General features: G+C 43.7%; 1 protein-coding gene across 2 annotated transcripts in view; it reads left to right on the forward strand.

Moving 5' to 3' along the window:
- Nucleotides 1-27,894, forward strand: part of TRAK2 (trafficking kinesin protein 2) — a 47,693-nt gene that overhangs the window by 345 nt on the left and 19,454 nt on the right. Inside the window, exons 2-8 of one of the 2 annotated variants that reach the window (XM_081914002.1) lie at nucleotides 10,436-10,720; nucleotides 11,359-11,556; nucleotides 19,748-19,801; nucleotides 20,340-20,416; nucleotides 21,293-21,409; nucleotides 22,332-22,541; nucleotides 27,700-27,778. In XM_081914002.1, the coding sequence (XP_081770128.1) occupies nucleotides 10,684-10,720; nucleotides 11,359-11,556; nucleotides 19,748-19,801; nucleotides 20,340-20,416; nucleotides 21,293-21,409; nucleotides 22,332-22,541; nucleotides 27,700-27,778 (772 nt within the window). In that variant the 5' untranslated portion in view covers nucleotides 10,436-10,683. The remainder of the gene's footprint in view (nucleotides 1-10,435; nucleotides 10,721-11,358; nucleotides 11,557-19,747; nucleotides 19,802-20,339; nucleotides 20,417-21,292; nucleotides 21,410-22,331; nucleotides 22,542-27,699; nucleotides 27,779-27,894) is intronic. The other variant, XM_081914003.1, reaches the window with a different exon arrangement.

Below are 27,894 nucleotides of genomic sequence, written 5' to 3' on the forward strand. Positions count from 1 at the left end.
GTGCATGTTTACTCCGAAGTAAGTGCTAGGAACCCAGTGGGGATATTACCCCGGGGGAGCGGGAGCATCTTACCCCGCCTCGCTCCTCCTTTCTTCTCCCCAGTGTTATCAGCCCTGCTGTGCCTTCCTCTCTCCTTCCTCTCTCTCTCTCTCTTTCTGCCTTTCTCTCCTCCATCCATCCTTCCTTTCTCCTCCCCTCTTTGGTCTCTCACCTGAAACTTCCTTCGCTTGAACAGACCCTTCTCGCTTCCTTTTCTTTTTTTTACGCCCCCCCCTCCCACTCCTTCCCACCGAGAAATATCCAGAATTTTCCCAAAAGGAAAAGAGACTTGGGGTGGAAGGAAATGCAGCAGATGCCCTTTCTTGGAGGGCTGTGGTGCCCAAACACCAAGCACAGAGCCACATCTGTTGGTGTTTATTGCCCTCCCCTAAGTATAGGAGTATAAGGGACGTGGGTGGTGCTGTGGGTTAAACCACAGAGCCTAGGACTTGCCGGTGGTTCGAATCCCCATGACGGGGTGAGCTCCCGTTGCTCGGTCCCTGCTCCTGCCAACCTAGCAGTTCAAAAGCATGAAGTGCAAGTAGATAAATAGGTACCACTCCGGCGGGAAGGTAAACAGCGTTTCCGTGTGCTGCTCTGGTTTACCAGAAGCGGCTTAGTCATGCTGGCCACATGACCCGGAAGCTGTACGCCGGCTCCCTCAGCCAATAAAGCGAGATGAGCGCGGCAACCCCAGAGTCGGTCACGACTGGACCTAATGGTCAGGGGTCCCTTTATCTTAAGTATAGGAGTCTGCCTAGTCAGTCATTGGCTATTTATTTCTTGTTCATCCCGCCTTTTGACCCAAGGAGCTCAAGGCGGCATGCATGGGTCTCCGTTTCCTCGTTTAATCCTTCAACAACCTTGTGAGGTAGGTTAGACTGAGAGGCAGTGATTGGCCCAAGACCAGCTAGTGAGTTTCATGGTCAAGTCAGGATTCAAATTGTAGCTTCCCAGTCTCAGGTCCTAGTCCATCCACACTTAACCACTACTCCATGCTGACTATTAGTCAGCTCCCCACTTTTTCTCTCTCCTTCCTGCTTCCTTCCAGAATGGAAATAATAGTCTCTTTCTCCTTTCTGGATGACCTCAGTGGAATCTGTTGTGAAGCGCCTCTCTCTCTCTCTCTCTCTCTCTCTCTCTCTCTCTCTCTGTGTGTGTGTGTGTGTGTGTGAGAGAGAGAGAGAGAGAGAGAGAGAGCGCAGCTTGGGTGTATAAGGCTATTTTAGCTCCTTTTGGATAACTATATTACAGTTGTCTTTGTTTAAAATGCTAGAGGCTTTTGCATTGCATATAATGTACAAATGCATCACAAGCCTTTGTTTTTGTAACAGGAGTATAAAAGCGGGGCTTCTGAAAATACATAAAGGGGCTGTTTTGTTTTATTATTGTTATTTGTTCCATCTTTCTAATCTTCAGTGCTTCCCACCCCCCTCAGAAAAATAGGTGTCAGTACTCATCATGAAGTTGTTACAGTAATTGCCGCACTTTCAAAAAAACCCCAAAAGAGGTGCAGGTGCTACATACCCTTGAGTACCCCCTGGGGGAAGCACTGATCATCCTGTTAAGATAACTGACTCTGGGTGAGTTTTGAAGCCCTCCATCTCTCTTCTGTATACATCCTCCAGCAATACAGTAATCCTGTCAAAGTTTGACCTCCGTGATTTATGTCTGAAGCTATTTAAAAGGCAAACAAGTATTAGTCAGAGGCTAATATACTGTGACAGTGCTGTGTCTGTCTTTTGAGTTCCAAATTCTAAATTTGCTTCCCTGCACAACCTATTCTTAGCACGCACTGTGCTTTAATTATTAAGTTTAATTGTTTTAAAATCAATAACAAATACATGTGGCATGATGCTTTATCTCATTGGTGCCGTCACAGGGAAGAATTGTGCTCCTAATACTTGAAATATTTATTGTTTTTTTCTGAGATAAAAAAGAAAACAAGGTGATCAAAATGCCTATTGACACCCCCATCTAAATGCTGTAAGGAATGATGAAACATGGGTCTTCATGTCTCTCCTTCAAACATCCATCGTAATACACATGGCTGCTGTGAAGGAATATATAATTCGTAAATTATGATAAAGATTCAGATGCCTCCTCTTTTGTAAGCAGTCAAATGTAAGGTAAAGGTAAAGGTACCCCTGCCCGTACGGGCCAGTCTTGACAGACTCTGGGGTTGTGCGCCCATCTCACTTAAGAGGCCAGGGGCCAGCGCTGTCCGGAGACACTTCCGGGTCACGTGGCCAGCGTGACATCGCTGCTCTGGCAAGCCAGAGCCGCACACGGAAACGCCGTTTACCTTCCCGCTGGTAAGCGGTCCCTATTTATCTACTTGCACCTGGAGGTGCTTTCGAACTGCTAGGTTGGCAGGCGCTGGGACTGAGCAGCGGGAGCGCACCCCGCCGCAGGGATTCGAACCGCCGACCTTTCGATCGGCAAGTCCTAGGCGCTGAGGCTTTAACCCACAGCGCCACCTGCGTCAAATGTACCAGTGGCAAATACACCCATAATTATGTAATTTTGAGGGTTTCTAATCATATTGGCTGCAGTCAGATAATTTAATGATGGGCTTTTCACTGGGCATATATATTTGAATAAAATACTTGCCCATGGAAAGATGAAATCAGTTGTTACAGTAATTGCTTACCGTGAACATGCAGATAACCCGTGCTTTGATCTTTTCTGCTGGTGAGCTGGAGCGGCAATCCATGATCCATTGCATCTGAAATGTGGGGTAATTGTTTATTTCATTCCAATAAGCCATAGTTAGTAAGCCAGAAATAGACCTTGGCTTCAGATTGTGGTTTGTTGGTGCAAAACATACTATAATCCCTGTTACAGATGCAACACTTAGCTAAGGTTTATGATTTGTGGCTGCCACTCATGGGGGATGCGGAATCCAAATGGGAGTGATGTGGGTATTTATGGTAAACCATGGTTTACCATGATGGGGGAATGCAGCCATTGCTTGAAACAGTAGATACAAAGTTATTTAAAGCTGATTGCGACGTAACAGCAGTCATTGATCAATCTTTCTGCAATGGGGGTGCTTGATGTTTTTTGGGTCAAGGGATGCATCGACCAATGTCTCTACTGAGAATCGCATGGTATAGTAGCTGTGGCCAAGCTGTAAAAGTGACTGTGGCCGAGGTGGAAACTTAATCCTTTTTGTTTTTTAGTACCAAAAAATTACATGGAAACTTACAGTTGACTGTTTTGGATACAGTGCATGGCATCGTACAATACATACTCCTAATGAGATAACTGTGTCTGTTTTTCTTGCTCAAGGTGATAATAGCAGATGGAATGCCCAGCAGGAGAAAATTTCTCATAATTTGGAAAAAATAAAAAACCCTGCAATTACTGCATATATTTAAACGAATTCCACCAGATCCGGTTCCATTAAACCCCCATATTCATTCTGCTCTGCCTATGCATTATTCCTTATTCCATTAAGTCTCCATAGTAATTCCTCTCCCATCCATTTTACCTGCTTGCATTAAGCCCCCCCATTTATTTTACAGTGCCATTTGCACAGTTAAGGGAGAATAAGAACCACAGTAGTCAAGATGCTACTAAAGTATATATAATATATAGCAGAGGCAGTAATTATAGTAGATTCTGAAGGGTGTGCTTATGGAAATGTGTCAGTTACTGCCCAGTCAGGTGAATGTTGATGTTAGCCCATACAGGTGCACATAGGATTTTGCCAGTTTAATATTTCTTCAGAGAATCCCACCCCCACCCCCCCAAAAAACCCTCCATTGCTGTATTTAAGAAACAGCATTATCATGTTGCATTTACCCCTGGGTGGCATCAGTCTCAGCTGAAGGGAAAAGAATGAAACCAAGCGGGCTGTGTAAAGTTAGTGTTATTGCTGCAAGCTTATTAAATGTTGAAGAGCTCTTTATATGATTGAGTTGTACTGTTTGAACAGAAAGTTTATGGTTACAAGTAGAAATATATCCAGATTACGGTATTTGTCATGTTTCAAAGTATGACAGATATAAAGTTGATTGTAACAGATGTTTGAAAGTCTTTTAAAAGAGACTTGGAAAGCCTAAAAGAGTGTTTGGAATTATATACTAGATGTGCTTATTTGGTGCATAATTTATTGAACGCTTTCCTTTTCTAAGAATTGTTTTGGTCTGTTTGAATAGTTCTGATAAGTTGCATGAGTGATCTTTGCCAATACACCCAGTGCACAAGAAACACCAATGTTCAAGTCCTTCCGTCATAAAAGCATGGGGCAGTTGGGGAAGGTTCCATGTATGTCCCTCTGAGCTCCACAGAGGAAGGATGGAATGAATCTTCAATAAACTACATATAAATGAACTTCAATAAATTACATAGTATTACCTAGGGCAGAGATGTGGGTGGCGCTGTGGGTTAAACCACAGAGCCTAGGACTTGCCAATCAGAAGGTCGGCAGTTTGAATCCCCGTGACGAGGTGAGTACCCATTGCTCAGTCCCAGCTCCTGCCAACCTAGCAGTTTGAAAGCACGTCAAAGTGCAAGTAGATAAATAGGTACCGCTCCGGCAGGAAGGTAAACGGCGTTTCCGTGCGCTGCTCTTGTTCGCCAGAAGCGGCTTAGTCATGCTGGCCACATGACCCGGAAGCTGTACGGGCCACATGACCCGGAAGCTCCCTCAGCCAATAAAGCGAGATGAGCGCCGCAACCCCAGAGTCGGCCACGACTGGACCTAATGGTCAGGGGTCCCTTTACCTTTTACTCTCTTTCCTTGCCAGTGCACTACTCTGTTATCATTAGGTCTTCACTAGGCTATAGGTACATTTTGATATGTAAAAAAATAAATAAAGCTAGTGTTGCACTTCTTTATCTGGCAAATAAACTGTTCAGATAGTAATGGCATACAATTTTCTTGACTGTTTAGAATAGGAACGTTTGCTGTTTGACTGCTATTTTGAAGAGTTGGACTTTGGCAAAGAGTAAAAATAGCTTAGCACAATACAGGGAGTCTGCAAATAGCCATGGTGTTTGATAAGCAGCAGGTATTTCCTGTGATAAATGTTGCCTCAATATTTTTCAGCATTATGTGCTTCAATGTGTTTGGCTTATGTACTAACAGCGTTGTCCTATGCAGTGCTCAGAAATAAGCCACACTGTTCTCATGTAAGCGTTTATTCCCATGTAAGCTAATTTAACGTTGCAGTTTAAATGTTATTTTATGAAGGTTTGCCCCTCACCTCAGTCTCGACACTGATCATAAGTGCAGGTTGGCAGTGAAGGATATATGAGCAGATATTCCAATCAATTAGTTCTGTAAAATAAGTGAAAAGTGGTTTTAAACAGAAGCATTGTGGCTAAGGACTCCTAGTTGAACTTACTGTATGACTTCCTCAAGGCATTTTGCCAAAGTAGTTCACCTTTGCTCTGGTAGGTTTCATGAAGCACTGATGCATTATTCAGAAGATACTGGCGCTCTTTGCTGTGCTAAGCTTCCGAAATTTGTGTTGTATCATTTGTACTTAGAGAGCTGAATGAGGGAAATCCAAAGTTGTTGTGTGCAGGAGAAAACCTAGATGTCATTGCTAGTGTGCATTGTGTATTTCTACTGCATCATAGGAGGCTTTTTTAAACATGTCCAAAGTTAATTTATAAAAACTGTCTACTTCAGTTTGCTGATTTGTGGTTTGAAGACCCGATCCCCGCTTTGTGGAATGAAGACACACAGACACAGAGTATAAGGTTAATGGGCAAGATAAGGCCACAACTTTATTGATTACATCAAGTGAGAAGGTATTGGCTTAGGCATTGGACCACGACAGATTGACTCCACTCACTCGGAGAGGGGTGAGCCCAAAGGGGGTTTATTCACCAGAAGGTGGAGCCTGTTGATGCTAATACAACTATAAGCTCTCCCCTGATGTCACCGGGGGTCGTGCCATGGCCCCCCACCACCCAGGCATCGGACAGGATCCACGACTGCTGGATTCCTTTAACGGAATACCCATAAGTGAAGGGGTAGGCGATGGCCACACCTAGCCCTTCCACACACCAACAACACATTCCAATGCCTAACCTAACTGCCAATACCAAGAAAGAGGGAGTCCCCCACTCCCTCTGCCTTTCTAGCTCTGTAGAAATACTAATAATAGATCATTTGGCAGTACTGTATTCCAAAGCTGGAACTGAAGGATGAATTGTACCTGCCATTTTTGTATAATATCCCATAACATTGCTGGGAGAAGTCTCATAAGCAATGTCCACAGGTCAAGAATGTTTGTAAATTCTCCTCCTTGTTGAACAACCGGTATAAAAATAAACTTTACTGAGCTATTTGTGGTCAGTTTGCTACTTCAGTATGCTTGATTGTATATCCCCAGACCAAACTCCTTCAGGGTGTATTTAAATACTCTACCATGAAAAAAACTGTCCATACCAAGAGTTCAGCCTGTGATGAATTGGTCCAAAATGGCATTAATTGATACAGAATTATCATTGCATGATTTTGATATATTGTTGATACATTCATATTGGGGGGGAGTTAAGATTCGGATGAGGAGTTTCTGCGGTATAACCTACTGAGTTATCAGAATAAACAGCATCAATAGCTTTCTGTTTCCTAATTTCCTGAATTGTAATATTGACCTCTATAAGTTAAAAAAAATATGTAAAGAACTTTCCAGATTAAAATATTCAGAATTAATCACTGGAAGACAGCATACATAAGTGTATTGACAGCTTTTCAGCAGGATTACAGTAATAAGGCCAGAGACAGGCCAGAATACATTACAGCAGCTGTCTGAAAGTAGGATTGCCAGAGAACCAGACAGTACTGTACTGGGTAGAAAATAGCATTGACTTCTGTGCCCTCTAACCTCTTAGTCAGAGGAAGAAAGAGAACAACATGGAATTATGTTTAACACTTTTTCTCTTTCCTGTTTGTGTTTTACTGGTCTAATAATCCACATATTTAAATTTTCCAATATTCTGACCTTTCAAGGGAGTTTTACTGTCCCTTCATAATATATTTTATTATGTGCCTACAAAGTTTACTTGGCTAAATGTTTTTCTTGGACTCGAATGGATTTTATCATGCAGTTTCTCTATTCTGCTGTGCTTATTGTTCTCTCCCTCTAATATTTTCTCCTCTCTATACATGTCCACCACCTTACCTCTTCTTTTCACAAATCTAATAAAGTAGGGGTTGGTTTAGAAAAGGCCACGTAAAAATAAGTTAGTCTTTCAGGTACCACTGGTATAATTTGTTTATTCCCGCAGACTAAAATAACTTCCTCTGGAATCATTATCTTGCTGTCATGCTAACAATATGAGCCTTGAATATACAAAATTATACATTTCTAAAATATCCCTTGGAATGAAGTAATTTTAAAAATTGTGATTTTCTACTTGCAGATTATGCTTGGATTGCCAATATGTATAATATTGGTAAATGTATTTTCAGTGATAGTAGTTACAGATAAATAACACAGTTAATATTTACTTAGTGATGGCAGTGGTTGGTTGCTAAATATAAATATTCAATGTGACTGGATTGTTTAGTGATATTTTAAAGATGCTGAGAGTCCAGTATAGATTTTGAATTATCACAACATCCTTAAATTGAAAGCAAGCAAATCAAATAGATACCTTTCAGATAGTGGGGAAATGAGGTTAATCGGTGATTAGAGATTTAATAGCTGTTATTATCCACACAAGGAACTTCTGTCTATTTCAGGATGCTAACATTTATAACATGACACATACAGGGCCAGAATTGCCAGCTTGTGAGGGCAATTGGGGGGATGACATCATATGCATGATGTCACACACATGTGACTTTGGGAGGGGCCAGGGGTGGAGCCAAACATAGCAACAGCATGGCTTTGATGGTTGGTGGCCCCTCCTCCTGCCGCGGAGGGGAAGGAGCAGCAGGAGGAGAAGAAAAGGAACTGGCCATTGAAGCCATGCCGCCCTCTGCTCCATGCTTTTCCTCCTCCTCTTCCTCCCCCTGAATTTTTGGGACATCCTCCCAAAAATGGCGGGGGGGGGGATGGAACGGATAGAAGATGTGATAAGTGACTATTTTACAGATAAAGTTCTTTATCTGAGAGAGCCAGTGTGGTGTAGTGGTTAAGAGCAGTGGACTCGTAATCTGGTGAACCGGGTTCGCTTCCCTGCTCCTCCACATGCAGCTGCTACGTGATCTTGGGCTAGTCACACTTCTCTGAAGTCTCTCAGCCTCACTCACCTCACAGAGTGTTTGTTGTGGGGGAGGAAGGGAAAGGAGAATGTTAGCCGCTTTGAGACTCCTTCGGGTAGTGATAAAGCGGGATATCAAATCCAAACTCTTCTTCTTCTCTTTTCCTTTAATTTTATTTATGTATATAAGTTATTTGTTAGTCACTCTTCAGGGCTAAGTCCTCGCAGACCAACATAAGAGAGGGGCAGAGTAAGGAGCATGATAAGAAAAGTGGATTAGATCGCCAAAATTCTCTTAAGGAAATTGTAGGCTTCTGTATCAAATTGAATTGTTTTGTTTGTAATAGACCATAGTAAAGATAGAAGCTTTTAAGGCTTTCTTGAATACCAGAATTTCAAGGGTCGAATGAATGTTTATTGGAAGAGAGTTCCTTATTGTCAGCCTAACTGATATCGCTGACAAGCACACATTCAGGACTTCAGACACGAATCTTAGATTGTGGGCAAGGTCTTCTGGTACAGGCACGTCCTTAAAATATCCAATGCCAAATCATTTTAGGGACTTAAAGGTCAATTCTACCACTCTGGTTTGAGTCCAGAAACACACTGGTAGACAGTGCAACTGGCGCCAAAGTTGTGTTGCATGTTTAGATAATAGTGCTCTTGGTAATAGTAATTATTATTTTTATTATTATTTAAAAATCACATTCTAGACAGATGAATCTTTGATTCTATGAAATTTCGTATCTTAATAGGTGGCAAGGTTAACATTGCAATGGAGCCAAGTTTAAAAACCTGGCTATGTTTACTTCAGGAAACTAAGTGTTAGTGTTTGACCATAGTACATATACAAGTCTAGTGATTTTTTTAAAGGGTTAAATTTTGTCTGTGCTCTGTTTCTCCAGGAAGTAACAAGGTTTATTAAATAAGGTTCCAACATCTTAATACTGTAAAAGGAAGCGAAAGCTGTCCAGTGTCCATGTGTGAATATGGGCTTTTTGTAAAAATAATAATGGAAATAATGCTTTTTACTGTTTACTCCCTTTTGTTTTGTTTTAAATATACAGTATCTCTTCTGTTTAGAAGTAACTACTTATAAGAGGAAAAGGGACATGGGTGGCGCTGTGGGTTAAGCCACAGAGCCTAGGACTTGCTGATCAGAAGGTCGGCGGTTCGAATCCCCGCGACAGGGTGAGCTCCCGTTGCTCGGTCCCTGCTCCTGCCAACCTAGCAGTTCGAAAACACATCAAAGTGCAAGTAGATAAATAGGTACCGCTCCGGCGGGAAGATAAACGGCGTTTCCGTGCGCTTCTCTGGTTCGCCAGAAGCGGCTTAGTCATGCTGGCCACATGACCCGGAAGCTGTACGCCGGCTCCCTCGGCCAATAAAGCGAGATGAGCGCCACAACCCCAGAGTCGGTCATGACTGGACCTAATGGTCAGGGGTCCCATTACCTTACTTATAAGAGGAGGCAGCTGTTTTCTTTGCTTTCGTAATGCACATTAAACTACTGTGTTAATTTCGATTTTTGTAGAAAGTAGATCACATGTGAGAAAAATATATAATTATGCCAGCTCCTCACAGCAGCAATGAAAGGTGCAAGTACAGGTTGCTTGCTTAACCCCATGCGCTTCTAAACAACATATACAGTACAGTAGAGTCCCTTGGAGTGCTCCAGTTAATGGATATGTGATCATCACAGATTATTCTTTAAATTAATACAAAGCTTCAGACCCATAAAAAGAATGTGGTACAGGTTCATAAAGTTGTCCTGAAATATCTATAAGGTATTTGGAGAAATTGTGAACTGAATTAACTGGGGAAAATATGTAACATTGTGTAATTTACCTTTTAATAATGATAGCTTTGTTTATGGCATACCTAATTAAGAAGATATTTGGGGCACTGTTAATTATGGTATCTAACCTGTGGATAGTCCTTAGGAGTTGATTCATGGTTCCAGGGAGAGATTTATCAGTGGAAACAGATAAAAGACTTGATGCCATTCCAGTCCTGTAGCTGTTGAACATGATTAATCTTAAGAAAGGAGGCTAGTTGTAGGTGCTGCACAACTTGACTTAACTATTTCTGTAAAATCGTTAAGTAGTAAGAGCTATGAATTGTGAACCCTGCCTGTGTTTCTTCATAGAATGGCTTCCTGACATTTTGTTCAGCTTAATGTCTAAAACTGATTTTTTTTCTTTTTGAATTTATTTCAAGACGATGGCTGATCCAGGCAAGATCATAACATAAAGATCGCAATATTCAATAAGGCACAAGTTTCAAATGTTTCACCTCGGACCTAACACAGCTGAAGAAAGAAGCACATACTCGTAATGCCAGTGTAGACCAATGGCTGTTGTCTACTCTGGTTTTAAACCAAAACAATCAACCAAAATGAGAAGGAGCAACACACAGTGTGCATACAGGATGTGGTTTCCAAATAACTGAAGTGTGAAGCAAACCTCATGAATTTCAACCACAGAGATTCAGAAAACATCACTGGTAAGTTGAAAATCAGGTAAAAGGCCCAGATATACCACTCTGGAATCCATTTTTGGACGAAGGGCAGTTTCTAAAATTTAAAAGTATTTGTCACTCCAATTGTTATAAACTGTTTGGATTGAAAAATGGGACAGATAGTTACACAGCCTGGATGAACCCCTCATCTATACAGTACAAGACAAAGTGCTGCTCCTTTAGAATATTTTTTTTAAAGACACGAGTTGCAAAGGAAATGGTCACTAATCTACTGCAAAGATTTATGTACTCACAGAACCTTTATCCAAATAGTGATCTGATCTGATCTACAGCTTTAATATAAAAATAATGCATAAAAGCATTTCTAGTCTTTAGTTAATAATGCATTTTGCATTTACTAGCTGGAAAATGTGTAAGCTGGGGGGAAACCCACGTAGATGCATTTTAGTAGTTTGGTGCTGACAAAGCTACTAATTTATTACAGTGTTTATTTAGTTAAATGTACTGATTGTGCTGTTTCTGTCTAGCCTAGGTTTAAATCACTGTTGATAAGCTATCATGGCTGCTTTTATTGTCAAAGCAAAGCAAATAAATACTTCCTTTAGTATTCATCCCAAAGCAGATTGGTATCGTGATGCCTGCCTATATATATGCCTTTTTAGATGTTTGTCCTAATGAAGATCTCGCTGAAGTTGAGCTGGTGAGCATGCTGGAGGAACAGCTGCCTCAATACAAGTTACGTGTGGATTCTTTATGTCTCTCTGAAAACGCCGACTGGACCCCCCAGTCTCCAGGCCGCCACAGTCATGTCTCTGAAATCTCTTCTCCGGTTCTTTCTGAAGAGACCATCCGTTACATGAGTAAGTGCTTTGGCCCACTGCCAGGGACTGAAATGGAAAATATAAATGAACTGCTTAGGTGATGCCCTGATCAAATCCCTGCTCAACCTCAGCTTGACCTTTGTGATGCTGGACAAAGTGAGAATTACAGTGACCTGACAAGACTTGTAGAAATTTTGTACAGTATAGGTGCTGTGTATCTGGGGTCCCCAACACAGTCCCAGGAGGCATCAATATACCATACTTTTCCACGTATAAGATTAGGTTTTTTCTTTAAAAATCATGCTAAAATTTGGAGTTGTCTTACACATGGATCGTGCATAGGGTGGATATTTGATTGGTTGCTGCTGCGGCTGTCAGCAGCTATTGGTCATGTTATTGGTTGCTGCATCAATGGCTGGTGTTGATTGGCTGATGCTGCGGCAATTGGGCAGGCGATTGGCAGCTTCTGTCGGCGATGGGACAGACGAGAGGTGGCGATTTTCAGCAATCCCCCCTAAAAAAGCTCAACAAAGAGTGCAATCTATACATGTTTACACAGATGTAAGTCCAGTTGTATTACTGGGGCTTCCTTCTAGGTATGCATGCATAAAATCTTTTCCCCATTGTGAAATGTAATCAGTTTCTAAGAGCAGCTGAAGGCCGTATAATAATGAGAACCAATACTGCTCATTAGTGAGTTTGTGGTTGCACTGAAACTTGCAAGTTTCTCAGGTCAAAGCTCATAACTTCATCCATGAAACCATACTGGTTGTACGCCATGTTCTACAGTGGAAAGTCTAAGCAATTTCAGATGAACATTGCATGAGTTCACATATTTTCAGTACACACACCCAGAAATATGTTTATTTCCAAATGTAACAGCCTAGTAGGCATAAAGCTGGTAGCAATTCACATTTTATAACTCTTGGTCAGAGTTACAAAAGAGCATAGCTTATGGGGAATAAATGGTTGGTTATAACTGAGAGAATTACCTTGGATTATATGCAAACCCCTTAAAATAGAGCCCTGGTATCCTTTTTTTCTTTCATAACTTGATTATACAACTCGAACAATGTAGGTCTGCTTAAATATTGACTTATACAGCTTTTTATTTCCATGTTTTTCACTTTCACTCTTTAAGCTATTTTATCATCACAAAATGTGCTGTGTCCTGTGGGTAGGTGTTCACATTTCTGGATTCTTAGAACTTAATTTTGCCAAAATGTTGAAAAGAGCCTTATGAAATGTTGGTTTCATAAGCTTGAAAAGTAGGCTTGGCCCCACAGCAGGAAACAATTTGCTCTCACTGAAAATCCCAAACTGCTCTCTCTTCCTAAACAGATGATTTGGTACTATTGAAGACAATTTGGTTAGGGCTGCATAATAATTGCTTTGGTCATTTTTTCACTAAAAACTAGGATTGTCTTTTTCAGACCAGAAAAATATGAATGCAAACAGACGACTTGCACATATTTCTGAATGGGATCACGCAGATGTGTAATGAAGTGTGTGTCATAAGTAAACCTTGTGTTTTTCCACAAAAACCCAATTTGCAATACTGTGCACAAGGCTTAAAAATTACAGCTCTTCTGTACTCTTGGACTGGAGGTGGTAAAGGCAATTATGGTCAACTCACAACTTAAACCTGTTTAACTTGCATGACTTCAGCTTTACATGCTTGGCCAGGGGCAGGGGGTATCCAGTGAGAAAACATCAGCAATGCCACCTGTATTTGTACTTGGGAGAGCATTTAGAGGTGCAGGGAGTGTGTGTTTTGACTATACACTATTTTGGCTCTATGTGCTTATCTCTAGAACTTAACCCCCTTATAAGTTGCAAGTCGTCTGTATTTTTAGAGGGTTAATTTGTTTGGCTGTCCTGGTTACCGTATTTTCCGCCCTATAGGATGCACCGTCCCATAAGGCGCACGTAGGTTTTTTGGGGGGAAATAAAGGGGGGGGGAATTATTTTCCCCCCCAGGTGCGGGGCTGGGGCGGGGGAGGCCCGCCCGAGCTTCCCCTGACCCCAGCCCCCAAACAGGCAGCTCTCTGCAAGCCGTGGGAGCCCAGCGCTGGCTCCCGCTGCTTGCTGAGAGGTCCGCGAAGCCTGGACGCGCTGATCTCAGCGTGCGCAGGCTTCAGCATGCAGGCAACTCTCCGCAAGCAGCTGGGCTCCCAGAGAGGTCCGTGAAGCACCCACCCCTCTCGCTCTCCAGGCTTCACCGAAAGCCTGCGTTCGCCCCATAGGACGCACACACATTTCCCCTTCATTTTTGGAGGGGAAAAAGTACGTCCTATAGGGTGAAAAATAAGGTATATGAAGTTGACAATGAGCTGGATCCATGGCTGCTTAAAAGGTATCTTAGTCTCATAGTATTGTATTCAAAAATTGATTAGTTTCAAGATGAACACATAAAAAAAACAACTAGGTTTTTTTAACCAGAAATGCAAAATACTCATTGTAGCATAACATGTGCTTTCCGTAAGCCGAAATGAACTAGTGATGTAAATCTCTTATTTCTTTCCTTTCCTCACCCCTTCCTCAGAACAATATAAATATAATAAAACAGTTGGGGACAGGTTTCACACAGAAATGCTCATTCATAGGCAGCTAGGAAGTAGGAGAGATATTTTGCTTGGGTTTGTAACATCTGGATGTCTTAATGTGGTTTCTATATTTGCTTGATCTGAGATTATAAATCACAGTCCTTAGATTGTGAACCATTAGGGGTCATAGCTATTTTTAAAAATGCTGTAAACTACTCAGAGTTCTTGGTATAGAATGGGATATAAATTAAATATATAAAACAAGGAATGTAAGGAAAGTACAGGATAGAAATTGTTATTTACAAAAAAGGAATGCATGCATTCCAGTTTAAAACTAATTATACAGCTTTGGTGAATTTACTGTATCCGTAGCAGATCTGCTGCCCTGAAATTTTTAAACAACTCTGGTCTGCATGATCACAGCAATGCAACATCAGAATATATTCAAATGAAAGCTGACAGCTATCAGTAATTAATTTAGCAGGGCAGAATCAGTATTGCATTGGATTAGAGTACTCTGTGAACACCTACAGCATAAGAATAAATAAGAACTCTAACTTCTATAGGAGGATTAGATCAAATTGCAATGCTGCATATTTTTAGAGTTCTGAATCTAGGGAACTAAAGCATCATTTTTCTAATGCACTCTGAACTCACTGTGCTGATAGTATAGTATTGCAGTATAGCTCCTCCCTGCTTTATGGCCCTGCTGTTCAGGAATGTTTATTTGCTAGACAACTTGAGTAAATATTAGAGAGTTCTTGTGTTGTGGCCCAGAGGCAGTGGCTGCTGCAGAAGGAAAAACACTGAACAAGCACTGCTTCTTGGCATATTCTGAACTGCTCCATATACATATGCTGGCACTCGGACATGGCACTAGACAACAGGGACATGAATCAAAATGAAGAGCTGCTTACAGCTGTCACTCTACAGGGTAAGTGGGCACATAAATACTTCACATAGATTCCTTTTATCTTGATTTTGGGCTAACTACAAGTTATCAATCCGGAATCGTTTTGTAGAATTGTAGATGACTGTTGGAATAGTGTGGTGGTAATCCTGACCAATCTCTTTAGACACAGTTTGAATCTAGCCTCAGCCATAAACTCACTGAGGCTGAAATCCTGACCCATTTACCTTGGAAGTAAGCTGCATTGAATTCATTAGAATTTACTTCTGAGTAGACATGAGTAGAACTGCACTGTTAGTGGTCTTAGTGAGGGAAAGTCCCTACAAGATACAGAATTAAATTACCATATTTTTTGCTCTATAAAACACACCCGACCATAATATGCACCTAGTTTTAGAGGAGGAGAACAAGAAAAAAAAACATTCTCTCCCTCTCTGCTCAGCGCCTCTCCAGCAAAGCGGGAGGAGAAACTGAAGGGGTTCCGTTTCTCCTCCTGCTTCGTTGAATGGGTGCTGCGCAGAGAGGGAAAGCTGCGCAGTGCCTCTCTAGCAAAGCGAAGCCAGGAGAGCAAGAGGGATCGATCCCTGTTACTCTCTTGGCTTCAGCAAAAGCAACGTGAAGCCTCCGGAGCACAGCGGGAGCGCTCCCACTGCACTCAAGAGGCTTCGGGCGGCTATCCCTGAAGCCAGGAGAGCAAGTGGGATTGGTGCGCACCAATCCCTCTTGCTCTCCTGGCTTCAGCGAAAGTTGCACAACCTGCATTCGCTCCATAAGATGCACACACATTTCCCCTTACTTTTTAGGAGGGGAAAAGTGCGTCTTATAGAGCGAAAAATGCAGTATGCGTCTTCTGCCTGGGAGCTAAAAAGCTTCTTCGGTTTATACAACGGGCTGACTCTTGCCCAGTGAGATCGTAGACTCCTTTTCTTCCTTTGATCTTTCAATTTTCATGGCATATTTGTCATGTTTGCCTGTCAGTAAGTCATAAACACCAAGAACAAATTTTGAAATACCATTGTGGTTTAGAATGGAAAAAAACAACCCATGATTTTTGGTTTGGGCATAATGTTTAGCCAGGGATTGTGGTTTGTTTCCTCCTGGCACTAGTGTGAAAGAGCAAAATGCACATGATCTGCTTGTGCATGGCATGCCACGGTTTGCCATTTTGTGTGAATCCTGCCATTATATAATGCTTTTAAAATGTAGGGGTGTTACTGACCCATCTTACAGGATGGTTATGAGAATTCTCTGAAGATAATGTTTGTGAAGTGCTTTGAGAACGCAAAGTTGCTAGAGCACTTTGAAGAATTTGATAATGCCATTGGTTGAGAGCACAGCATCGCTAAGCAACTGTTCTTAGAACTTAAGCTGTGAAGGCATTTGTCCTTCCATTCTTTAAGAAAAATTAATTATTTCATTCCCTCTTTCTGACCTCTTCTCAAATAAATAATAATAATAATAATAATAATAATAATAATAATAATAATAATAATAATTTATTTGTACCCCGCCCATCTGGCTGGCTTTCCCCAGCCACTCTGGGCAGCTTCCAAAAAAAATATTAAAATCCTCTAATACATCAAACATTAAAAGCTTCCCTAAACAGGGCTGCCTTCAGATGTCTTCTAAAAGTCTGGTAGTAGTTGTTCTCTTTGACATCTGGTAGGGGGGCGTTCCACAGGGAGGGCGCCACTACCGAGAAGGCCCTCTGCCTGTTTCCCTGTAACTTGGCTTCTCTCAGTGAGGGAACCGCCAGAAGGCCCTCAGCGCTGGATCTCAGTGTCCGGGCAGAACGATGGGGGTGGAGACGCTCCTTCAGGTATACTGGACCGAGGCCGTTTAGGGCTTTAAAGGTCAGCACCAATACTTTGAATTGTGCTTGGAAACGTACTGGGAGCCAATGTAGGTCTTTTAAGACCGGTGTTATGTGGTCTCGGCGGCCACTCCCAGTCACCAGTCTAGCTGCCGCGTTCTGGATTAGTTGTAGTTTCCGGGTCACCTTCAAAGGTAGCCCCACGTAGAGCGCATTGCATTAGTCCAAGCGGGAGAAAACAGAGCATGCACCACTCTGGCAAGACAGTCCGCAGGCAGATAGGGTCTCAGCCTACGTACCAGATGGAGCTGGTAAACAGCTGCACTGGACACAGATTTAAGCTGTGCCTCCATGGACAGCTGCGAGTCCAAAATGACTCCCAGGCTGCGCACCTGGTCCTTCAGGGGCACAGTTACCCCATTCAGGACCAGGGAATCCTCCACACCTGCCCGCCTCCTGTCCCCCAAGAACAGTACTTCTGTATTGTCAGGATTCAACCTCAATCTGTAGACCATTTGGATATAAATAGAGGCATAAAAAATATTTGCGGTCTATGTGTTTACTGTTCTCTATGGCACACAGGGTATTGCTACTCTATAAGTCAGGGAGTGCCCCAGCTACATTTTAGTGGCCTTTGCATAATCCATCACCATGACCCTTTCCGGTCAGAGTATTTAAAAATTAGATATTTAAAACAAAACACATCAAAACATTCATAAATAATGTGCGTTAACTATAACTAGGTGAACACTTCTTTGTTGGAGTTGTACAGCAGTGAAACAATGAAAAAACAGCTCAGTGTTTATAGAATGAGGTACCCACCTTAAGAAATTATTGATCTTGAAATAGTCAATCTTTGCTTGCTAAGGTTCAGTTATCTATATTTGCTCTGTGGTGGCACACCTAGGATTTACACCAAGGGAAATACCAGGGCTTGCTTGTTATTGAAATGACTTTTCTTCCTACCGGTTGGAGCAGAGGCAGGATACTTTTGCTGCTAGCTTTCACAGGAAAGTAAGTTCACTCTCCAGGGGAAGGGAGGAAAAGGAGGAGAGGTTAAAAAGAAGTTAACTTGAGACTCTGCTTATCGGTCATACCACAGGCAGAAATAAGGGGGATGCAAAATATCCTTTAATGTTCATTTTATTTTGGCTCCCACAAGCCCTTCCTTAGGGCACTTTAGGCTGCAATCTAATGCACACTTTCCTAAGAGTAAGTCCCATTGAGTATAGGGAGACATACTTCTGAGTAAGTAAGCTCTGCAATAACTGCTTTGAGGAGGCAACACTTGCTTCTTCTCTGTACCTTCTCACAGTAAAAGCCCAACATTCCACGCTGTGGAAGCCTACAAATGAAATTCTTTTGGGATGGAAATTATATAACATCTTCCTATATCCATACCCAATGTAAATCAACGGAACCTTCTGTGATCTGTGTTAAAAGATTTTCATGCACATTGGATTAGATGCATTCCCTAAACCTTTTAAGATGCAATCCTAAACACACTTTTCCGTAAGTCCAACTACAGTGGTGCCTCGGGTTACATACGCTTCAGGTTACATACGCTTCAGGTTACAGACTCCGCTAACTCAGAAATAGTGCTTCAGGTTAAGAACTTTGCTTCAGGATAAGAACAGAAATCATGCTCCGGCGGCGGCAGGAGGCCCCATTAGCTAAAGTGGTGCTTCAGGTTAAGAACAGTCTCAGGTTAAGAATGGACCTCCAGAACGAATTAAGTACTTAACCCGAGGTACCACTGTATATCCATGTGGCTTACTTCTAGGTAAGTGTGCATAGAATTTCTGCCTTAGTGGGAAATCAAATCAGCTCCTACCAGCCATTGAACATACAGTTCAATGTATGTTCATACATTCAATGTTCATACATACAATGTACATACAGTAATGAGAACCACAAGGAATGATGTTTCTTCAGATACTTGTGGATAATGAACACTCATTTTTTGGAGTGTGTCCAACTAAGTGTCCATCAGGTGATGTACCCATTTTTAAAGTTAATTGATGTTGAAGCAGTCACATCTTTGCTTGGTGAAGTTCAGTTATCTATCTTGGCTGTGTGACATGTATACACTTAAACATCAGATCACCATAAACATTCCTAGGAATTAAAAATGTTCATGACAATAGCTCAGATGTTGCTTTTTACAACTGCACACAGCTAAAGAGGGCACAGTGCAACTTCCCACACACTACAAAATTTTATGGCTGGTTCAATTTTAAACTATATAATTTGTTTATTCATTTGGATAAGTGACTGGAATTGTTTTACCCTAGGGGGTGCTGCCCTCATGGTAATCTGTAATCTCATCTCCTGAGGAGGGCAGATGGTGGTTTTGTTTGTTTCATCGTTCTTTGATTATCTGCAAAATGAGAAAATAAGAAAACATGGTTGACAAATAAAACTGCGCATACATGTTTCCCAGCTGCTTTTCTATTTTGGCATATTTTTTTTAAAAAGCCTTATCTGAGGCCAGAATACAGTAGTATCTACAGTGTAGAAAGAGCCTCGTGGACTCAGGGGTTATCCATTCCGTTCTATGAGATGTAAACAGTTGGTGTGCTGCATGGCCTCAGTCTAGAGATCCTATTGTGTGGCGCTGTGCAGTGCAAATATTGCTGCATGTGAGGATTTTCCTGTAGATGCCACTCTCAGTCAACTCTGTCAACCATCTGCTGTATGCACACATTCTGTCCAGCAAGGGATTCAGACCCAGGTGCTGGATGTACAGTTTTTACTGAGCCATTTCGTGCTTCTGCATACAGATTGGCCCAGCTGCATCAGGACATCTGACACAGTAATAGGAAGTTCCTTGAACATTCAGGGCTATATATAGCAAGTATGTTTTGGTAACCGAACCACAAATCCCGAAACCACAACAGTTTTGTAACTATTGATGTTTTCCTTTTCCTCTTCTGCTTTTATTCTGTTCTTCCGTGCTAGCTCTTCTTGAACTTCCCCCTTCTTCCTTGGCCGGACCTCGCAAACATGCCCAAGGTAATTCAAGTCCCCACCTGTTCCCACCCTTTGCATGACAAGAGATAGAAGAAATTGCTTGTTGTTTAACACTTCCATGGTTGTCATGCTATTTCTTAATCTTCCATTGCAAACCTTTCCATTAAAACTAATGGCTAAAGTTTCCCCCCCTATTCCTCTTGCTCTCTACTGCTCCATACTGTTATTGTTTCATGGTTTCCAAATACATTTTAACATGTATTTCAAGCCATCCACTAATTCTCGCAAGTATCCTGGAAGTTCCCAAGTGTGTATCACTTAGGGATTCTGGGCGGTATCCAACACTCCAGCAATGGACTTCCATTTGCGCAGTCAAACACCTTTTTCTCCTGCCCCCTCCATGTGCCCTTAAAATCATCTCTGGGGAGTTGGGGGACCCTTCAAAGCAGATCTTGGAGACACATGGAGGGGGAGGAAAGGAAACAAGTCAAGTTGCATAGTGGAGTGAAGCATGCGGAGCACTGGATTTAACCCTCTGTGTTTTGTTTAAACCACATTAAGAAGTTCTTTCGGTTTTCAGTTCTTGGCACAGACAGACGAGAGCTGGTGACAAACAACTGCAATGATGTTGAAGTGGTCACACATCTGCTGGCTGAGGTACAGTTATTTTTTGTACTTGTTAAGGTTTATTTGCTGTACATAAGAAGCTGCCTTAAGCTGAGTCAAAGTATTAGTCCACCTAGCTCAGTATGGCTGATGTTGAGCTCTCCCAGACATACCTAGAGGTGCCCCAAACTGACTGTGCTACAGACATTCCTCAAAGCAGATGTCGTGAGTTACAAGAGCTCTTTAAAAAATTGTAGCAGGCAATAAGATTTATGACTCAAGTCATAAACCACTGTGCTACCAAGAATTGGTCTGAGAATTAAAAGGGAATGTTTAGGCAAAAATAAGTCACATTTTAAAGAGCTGCAGATAATTATTAAAGGGTGTTAAAACAGCTGGAGCTCACCAACTGAGTGCCAGAGTTGCCATGTTGGCTCTTACAAATCACGAGCCTCGATTTGAACGTCATGTCAAAATAGGCATTGGCTTGTTCGCAGAAGTTGTGGCAACCACAAGAGAAGAATGATTCAAACACTGCATTAGCTGCACGCACCAATGTGATGATTGTTCACATTAAACAATAGCTTGTTTGTTTTTAACTGGTTTGGTACAAATTTACCAGCCCAGTGTGTAGATTCAGATAAACAGGCACATAAGAGATAACAAATTAGATCAGGCAAATTCTTAAGGAGAGGCAATAGTAGAAAGAAGCTCTTAAGGCTTTCTTGAATGCCAGGTCTGGATGGGTTAAGCAAATAAATGTTAACTGGAAGATAGTTTCACATCTACAGAGCTACCATTGTGAAGGCCCTGTCTTCTGTGCTCAGATCCTAGTCAGTTTTAACAGCAGGCACACAAGCAATACCTTAAATGCAGATCTTAAATTTGGGCAGGATCATAAAGTCCTCTCTTGGTCTTTCTGAGCAGAGAGATCGGGACCTTGAATTGGCAGCACGAATTGGACAAGCCCTACTTAAACGGAACCATATCCTAACTGAGCAAAATGAAGCTCTGGAAGAACAACTGGGACAAGCCTTTGATAAAGTAAGTAGTATTAAACCTGAAGCATTTTAAGTGGCCAGAGGTGCTTGCTGTATGGTGGAAGATCAGATGATTGCATCAGACTAAACCCTCTACAGATATGTGTATTTATTTGAAACAAAATGTGATGTGGCAGATGAAGATGTTGGACTTTATGGAGCTGTCTGACCTGACTGGAAGAATCCGTGACCAGAAAGAAGTGGAGACTCAAGAGGATTGGAAGAAATTTAAAGAATATTTAGATAAATAGAAAATTCTTGGAAGTAACAAATAGGCTTAGGGGTAGAATATGAATATGTGGAAGTAAATATTATGGAGTACAATATTAATAAAGGAGAAGAAGTTAGTAAATGAAAGGAGTTAATATCATTAGAAATATGAATTTGGAAAACTTATACAGGTGATATAATGAAATTCAGTTAGAGACGATTCGAGGAAGTCAGTTATTAATGGAATGAGAATTGGGTATTTGAAAAAAATAATTTATTTTTCTTGTGTGTTTAGTTTTTTGTAGCGTAGTATGTTTTTCTTTGTTGTGTGTTGTTTTGTTATGTCACTTCTGTGATAAATGTGGAAAATCAATTTAAAAAATTGGAAAAGAAGAAGAAACATAATGTGGTGAAGAAGTCAAATCAGCCAGCAAATTCAGTATGAAAAATGTTGTCATGCTTGGTCAGTGTCCTATGTGCGATGGGAAAAACAATACTATTAATATGTCTTGTAGGACAATGCGGAACTTGGCAAGCTATTTAAGCAGAGTTACTCATTGAGTCTCAAAAGTATCTTGCAATTGGCAGTTCAACATAGGTAGCTACTGCAGAGAAATGGGTGGAGCCCTGCAAGCTATAGCCCCAGTTCACTGGAGGTGGTTGCAATGTTGTGCATCGTTGACCATGTTCAGTAAAAAAAAGTTGTTTGAAATCAGGTTCACCAGCTGCAACATGAACTAACAAAAAAAGATGAGCTGCTTCGTGTCGTGTCCATTGCTTCTGAAGAAAGCGAGACTGACTCTAGCTGTTCCACACCCTTGCGGTTCAATGAGTCCTTCAACCTGTCACAGAGTCTTCTGCAGTTGGATATATTGCAGGATAAACTCAGGGAACTGGAGGAGGAAAACATTTCTCTTCGGACAAAGGTAAGGTGGCATTTTTTCATCTCCACCAAGCTAAGCAGTTGGCTCCTTACCTCTCTCGCCCTGACCTAGCCACTGTGATCCACGCAACGGTCACCTCCAGACTGGATTATTGTAACTCGCTCTACATGGGACTGCCCTTGAGACTGAACCAGAAACTCCAGCGGGTGCAGAATGCCGTGGCGAGACTCCTTACGGGGTCCTCGCTGCGAGATCACATTCTCCCGGTGTTATACCAGCTGCACTGGATCCCAGTGGGGTACAGGATCAGGTTTAAGGTGCTGGTTTTAACCTTTAAAGCCCTATACGGCCTAGGACCCTCGTACCTACGGGACCGCCTCTCCTGGTATGTCCCACAGAGGAACTTACGGTCTTCAAACAAAAACATCCTGAAGGTCCCAGGCCACAGAGAGGTTAGGCTGGGCTGAACTAGAGCCAGGGCTTTTTTGGCTGTGGCTCCAATCTGGTGGAACACTCTGTCACAAGAGACTAGGGCCCTGCTGGACTTGACATCTTTCCGCAGGGCCTGCAAGATGGAGCTGTTCCACCAGACCATTGGTCAGGGCACAGCCTGACTTCCTCCTCTGGCAATCTTCACAGAACTTTGGCCCAGTGGTTGCAATCAATTTGATTTGAATTACTTTTATAATGAAATGATTTTAGAATGTCTTATTGTTTTACTGTTGTTAGCCGCTCTGAGCCCGGCTTTGGCTGGGGAGGGCGGGATATAAATAAAATTTATTGTTATTATTATTACATTTAGCTACGTTCATATTTCTGTGAAGCATTCTTAACCGGAATTGGGAAACAGATCTTAAGGATCTACTAAAATTCAGGACAAGCTTGTGATATCATCATCATCATTTCATTTCAGTACTTGCATTTTAAAGAAAAAATTTAAAGCACTTTGCAACATATTAAACCATAAAATAAAACAATCTGGAATAAAACAGATATAAAATATGCATTCAGAGCATTTAACAGGATGCTCACATGTTATCTTAAAAGATTTCAAAACAAAACATTACAAAGGAGATCAGCTGCTGCACAGAATGCACATTTAATGCAGCAAAGTTAACAAAGAAATATTTTAGACATTCCAAAATAAAACATTACTAAAGGAAGTCAGATATAAAATGCACATCTAATTAACAAGAGAGTAAAATAGGGACGCGGGTGGTGCTGTGGGTTAAAGCACAGAGCCTAGGACTTGCCGATCAGAAGGTCGGCAGTTCGAATTTCCGCGATGGGGTGAGCTCCCATTGCTCGGTCCCTGCTCCTGCCAACCTAGCAGTTCTAAAGCACATCAAAATGCAAGTAGATAAATAGGTACCGCTCTGGTGGGAAGGTAAACGGCGTTTCCGTGCACTGCTCTGGTTCGCCAGAAGCGGCTTAGTCATGCTGGCCACATGACCCGGAAGCTGTACGCCGGCTCCCTCAGCCAATAAAGTGAGATGAACACCGCAACCCCAAGTCGGCCACAACTGGACCTAATGGTCAGGGGTCCCTTTACCTTTACTTTTTAAAATATCATAAGCACAGAACATAGCTAGTGTTGCTGCCAATCCTGCCAATGGTGGTTCATGGTGGGTGGAAGCTCAGGCTTGATGACCTGGGTCTGCACTAAGTGACAGCCAAGATGGTCTGTGGCTTCTTCAGCAGCCTCAGCTTTTGCAGCTGGAGTCAGTTAGGGCCCCACCATTCCAGGCCAGGTGGAAAAGGCCTGTAAGGCAGGGAGTAGGTCCTCCCGAACCCGCAGCCAAGATGGTCCTTGAGGATTTAGTTTAGAGTTCAGTCTCATAAACCTCATAGATACATTGTCTGTCTCCACATTGTTCAGTTGGTTATTCTTTATATACTCACCAAGTCTTTATTTTAGATTGAAAGTGACTTCTGTCTTTTACTGAAGGCTTTTTGTCTTTTTTTGTATTTCAAATGAAAATACTAATTACGAAAACCTCCAACATCTTGCATGATAGTGGTGATTTCATTTGTTTTCAGGCTAGTGGATTTCTCTGACAGTGTGTGTGTGTGTGTGTGTGTGTGTGTGTGTGTGTTAGAATTATAAGGAAATAAATACAGAAGGAAAAATAAGAGAGAGAGAAGATACCAGAAAAATAAAATATGCATTATGAAGCATCAGTGCAGACATTCATGATAAGTACAGCGACACATTGCTAAGGTTTAACAAATACGTCTACATATTTGAAAAAGAAAATGCCATTCTAATTAGCAGTATGTTGAACTCAAGGTGGATCAAACAGAAATGTTAATCTTAATTTCCTTGCTTTCTCTGACAGCTTTTGCTGTAAACGTTTTCCATTGAAGTGTCTGTTTTAGAATGTGGTTGGTTGATTTGTATAACCACCCAACTTCATATTTGTTCATAGCTATTGGTGTTTCTGAAGTGAAGGAAGTGGCTTAAAGGGAAACAAATGACACACTTAATTGTCAATTCGCAACATCTTAGGATATAGTGAACTTACCGTATTTTTCGCACGATTGGACGCACTGGACCATAGGACGCACCTAGTTTTCAGGGGGGGAAATCAAGGAAAAAATATGATTCCCCCCCCCCCCCCCGCAGCTCTGGGAGCAGTGGACAGGTTGCACGCAGCCTGTGCGCTACTCCAAGACCTTCTCCCTGCTTTTGCGGGAGGTGGCGGAATTCCCCCACCTCCCGCAAAAGCCCACAGGAGCCCCGCTTGACTCCTGCGGGCTTTTCGACCAGGAGGGAGAAGGGACTGAAACGGCCAGTCAGTCCCTTCTCCCTCCTTGGGCAAAAGCCGCAAAGAGCTGCGCGCTCTTTAAAGGCTGCGCGGCTCTTGCAGGCTTTTCTGCGAGGTGGGGGAATTCCCCCACCTCCTGGAAAAGCCAGCAAAGCCGTGCAGCCCCTTTAAAGAGCGCACGGCTTTTGCCTGCTTTTGCGGGAGGTGGGGGAATTCCCCCATCTCCCGCAAAAGCCCGCAGGAGGGAGAAGGGACTGACTCGGCCAGTCAGTCCCTTCTCCGTCCTTGGGGAAAAGCCCCCAAGAGCCGCACGCTCTTTAAAGGCTGCGCAGCTCTTGCAGGCTTTTCTGCGAGGTGGGGGAATTCCCCCACCTCCTGGAAAAGCCAGCAAAGCCGTGCAGCCCCTTTAAAGAGCGCACGGCTTTTGCCTGCTTTTGCGGGAGGTGGGGGAATTCCCCCATCTCCTGCAAAAGCCCGCAGGAGGGAGAAGGGACTGACTCGGCCAGTCAGTCCCTTCTCCCTCCTTGGGGAAAAGCCCCCAAGAGCTGCGCGCTCTTTAAAGGCTGCGCGGCTCTTGCAGGCTTTTCTGCGAGGTGGGGGAATTCCCTCACCTCCTGGAAAAGCCAGCAAAGCCGTGCAGCCCCTTTAAAGAGCGCACGGCTTTTGCCTGCTTTTGCGGGAGGTGGGGGAATTCCCCCATCTCCTGCAAAAGCCCGCAGGAGGGAGAAGGGACTGACTCGGCCAGTCAGTCCCTTCTCCCTCCTTGGGGAAAAGCCCCCAAGAGCTGCGCGCTCTTTAAAGGCTGCGCGGCTCTTGCAGGCTTTTCTGCGAGGTGGGGGAATTCCCTCACCTCCTGGAAAAGCCAGCAAAGCCGTGCAGCCCCTTTAAAGAGCGCACGGCTTTTGCCTGCTTTTGCGGGAGGTGGGGGATTTCCCCCATCTCCCGCAAAAGCCCGCAGGAGGGAGAAGGGACTGACTCGGCCAGTCAGTCCCTTCTCCGTCCTTGGGGAAAAGCCCCCAAGAGCCGTGCGCTCTTTAAAGGGTGCGCGGCTCCTGCGGACTTTTCTAGGAGGTGGGGGAATTCCCCCACCTCCTAGAAAAGCCTGCAGAAGCCACGGAGCCTCTTTAAAGAGCACACGGCTTTTGCCTGCTTTTGCGGGAGGTGGGGGAATTCCCCCATCTCCTGCAAAAGCCCACAGGAGGGTTGGAGAGTAGCGGGAAGGCGTCGTGCGCCTTCCTGCTGCCCCCCATCCTCTGGGGCTGGCGATGGGGGAAGCGCTGCTTTCCCCCCGCCAGCCTCAAAGCCGGGTTGGAGAGTAGCGGGAAGGCATCGCGCGCTTTCCTGCTGCCCCCCATCCTCTGGGGCTGGCGATGGGGGAAGCGCTGCTTTTCCCCCCGCCAGCCTCAAAGCCGGATTGGAGAGTAGCGGGAAGGCGTCGTGCGCCTTCCTGCTGCCCCCCATCCTCTGGTGCTGGCGATGGGGGAAGCGCTGCTTTCCCCCCGCCAGCCTCAAAGCCGGGTTGGAGAGTAGCGGGAAGGCGTCGTGCGCCTTCCTGCTGCCCCCCATCCTCTGGGGCTGGCGATGGGGGAAGCGCTGCTTCCCCCCCCCCCCGCCAGCCTCAAAGCCGGGTTGGAGAGTAGCGGGAAGGCGTCGCGCGCCTTCCTGCTGCCCCCATCCTCTGGGGCTGGCGATGGGGGAAGCACTGCTTCCCCCCCCCCGCCAGCCTCAAAGCCGGGTTGGAGAGTAGCGGGAAGGCGTCGCGCGCCTTCCTGCTGCCCCCCATCCTCTGGGGCTGGCGATGGGGGAAGCGCTGCTTCCCCCCCCCCCCGCCAGCCTCAAAGCCGGGTTGGAGAGTAGCGGGAAGGCGTCGCGCGCCTTCCTGCTGCCCCCCATCCTCTGGGGCTGGCGATGGGGGAAGCGCTGCTTCCCCCCCCCCGCCAGCCTCAAAGCCGGGTTGGAGAGTAGCGGGAAGGCGTCGCGCGCCTTCCTGCTGCCCCCCATCCTCTGGGGCTGGCGATGGGGGAAGCGCTGCTTTTCCCCCCGCCAGCCTCAAAGCCGGGTTGGAGAGTAGCGGGAAGGCGTCGCGCGCCTTCCTGCTGCCCCCCATCCTCTGGGGCTGGCGATGGGGGAAGCGCTGCTTTCCCCACCGCCAGCCTCAAAGAGCAGACTCTCCTGGCTTCAGCGGAAGCAACGCGAAGCCTCTGTAGCGCAGGCTTCGGAGGCTTTGCCTTGCTATCACTGAAGCCAGGGAGCCTGCATTCGCTCCATAGGACGCACACACATTTCCCCTTCATTTTTGGAGGGGAAAAAGTGCGTCCTATAGAGCGAAAAATACGGTATTTTTGATTGGTCGGGGAGTGGGTAGAGGAGAGAATCTATTTACATGCAAGACTACCTTTAAAATTAATGAAGACATCTGAATGTTTCTGAAGGCCTGCCATCTGAAGACTGAAACCATGACATACGAAGAGAAGGAGCAGCAGCTTGTCAGTGACTGTGTCAAAGAGATCAGTAAGTCTATAGGTGGTTTCTTCCCCTAGAAATAAGAAAAATATTTTTATCTTTGAATATAAACTCATCAGCCACACCCCTGTCTTTCCATGTCATATCTCTGTACAGTATAAGCA

The sequence above is a fragment of the Podarcis melisellensis genome (genome assembly GCF_964234715.1).
Source record: "Podarcis melisellensis genome assembly, chromosome: 1".
In the NCBI taxonomy this organism is placed as follows: domain Eukaryota; kingdom Metazoa; phylum Chordata; class Lepidosauria; order Squamata; family Lacertidae; genus Podarcis; species Podarcis melisellensis.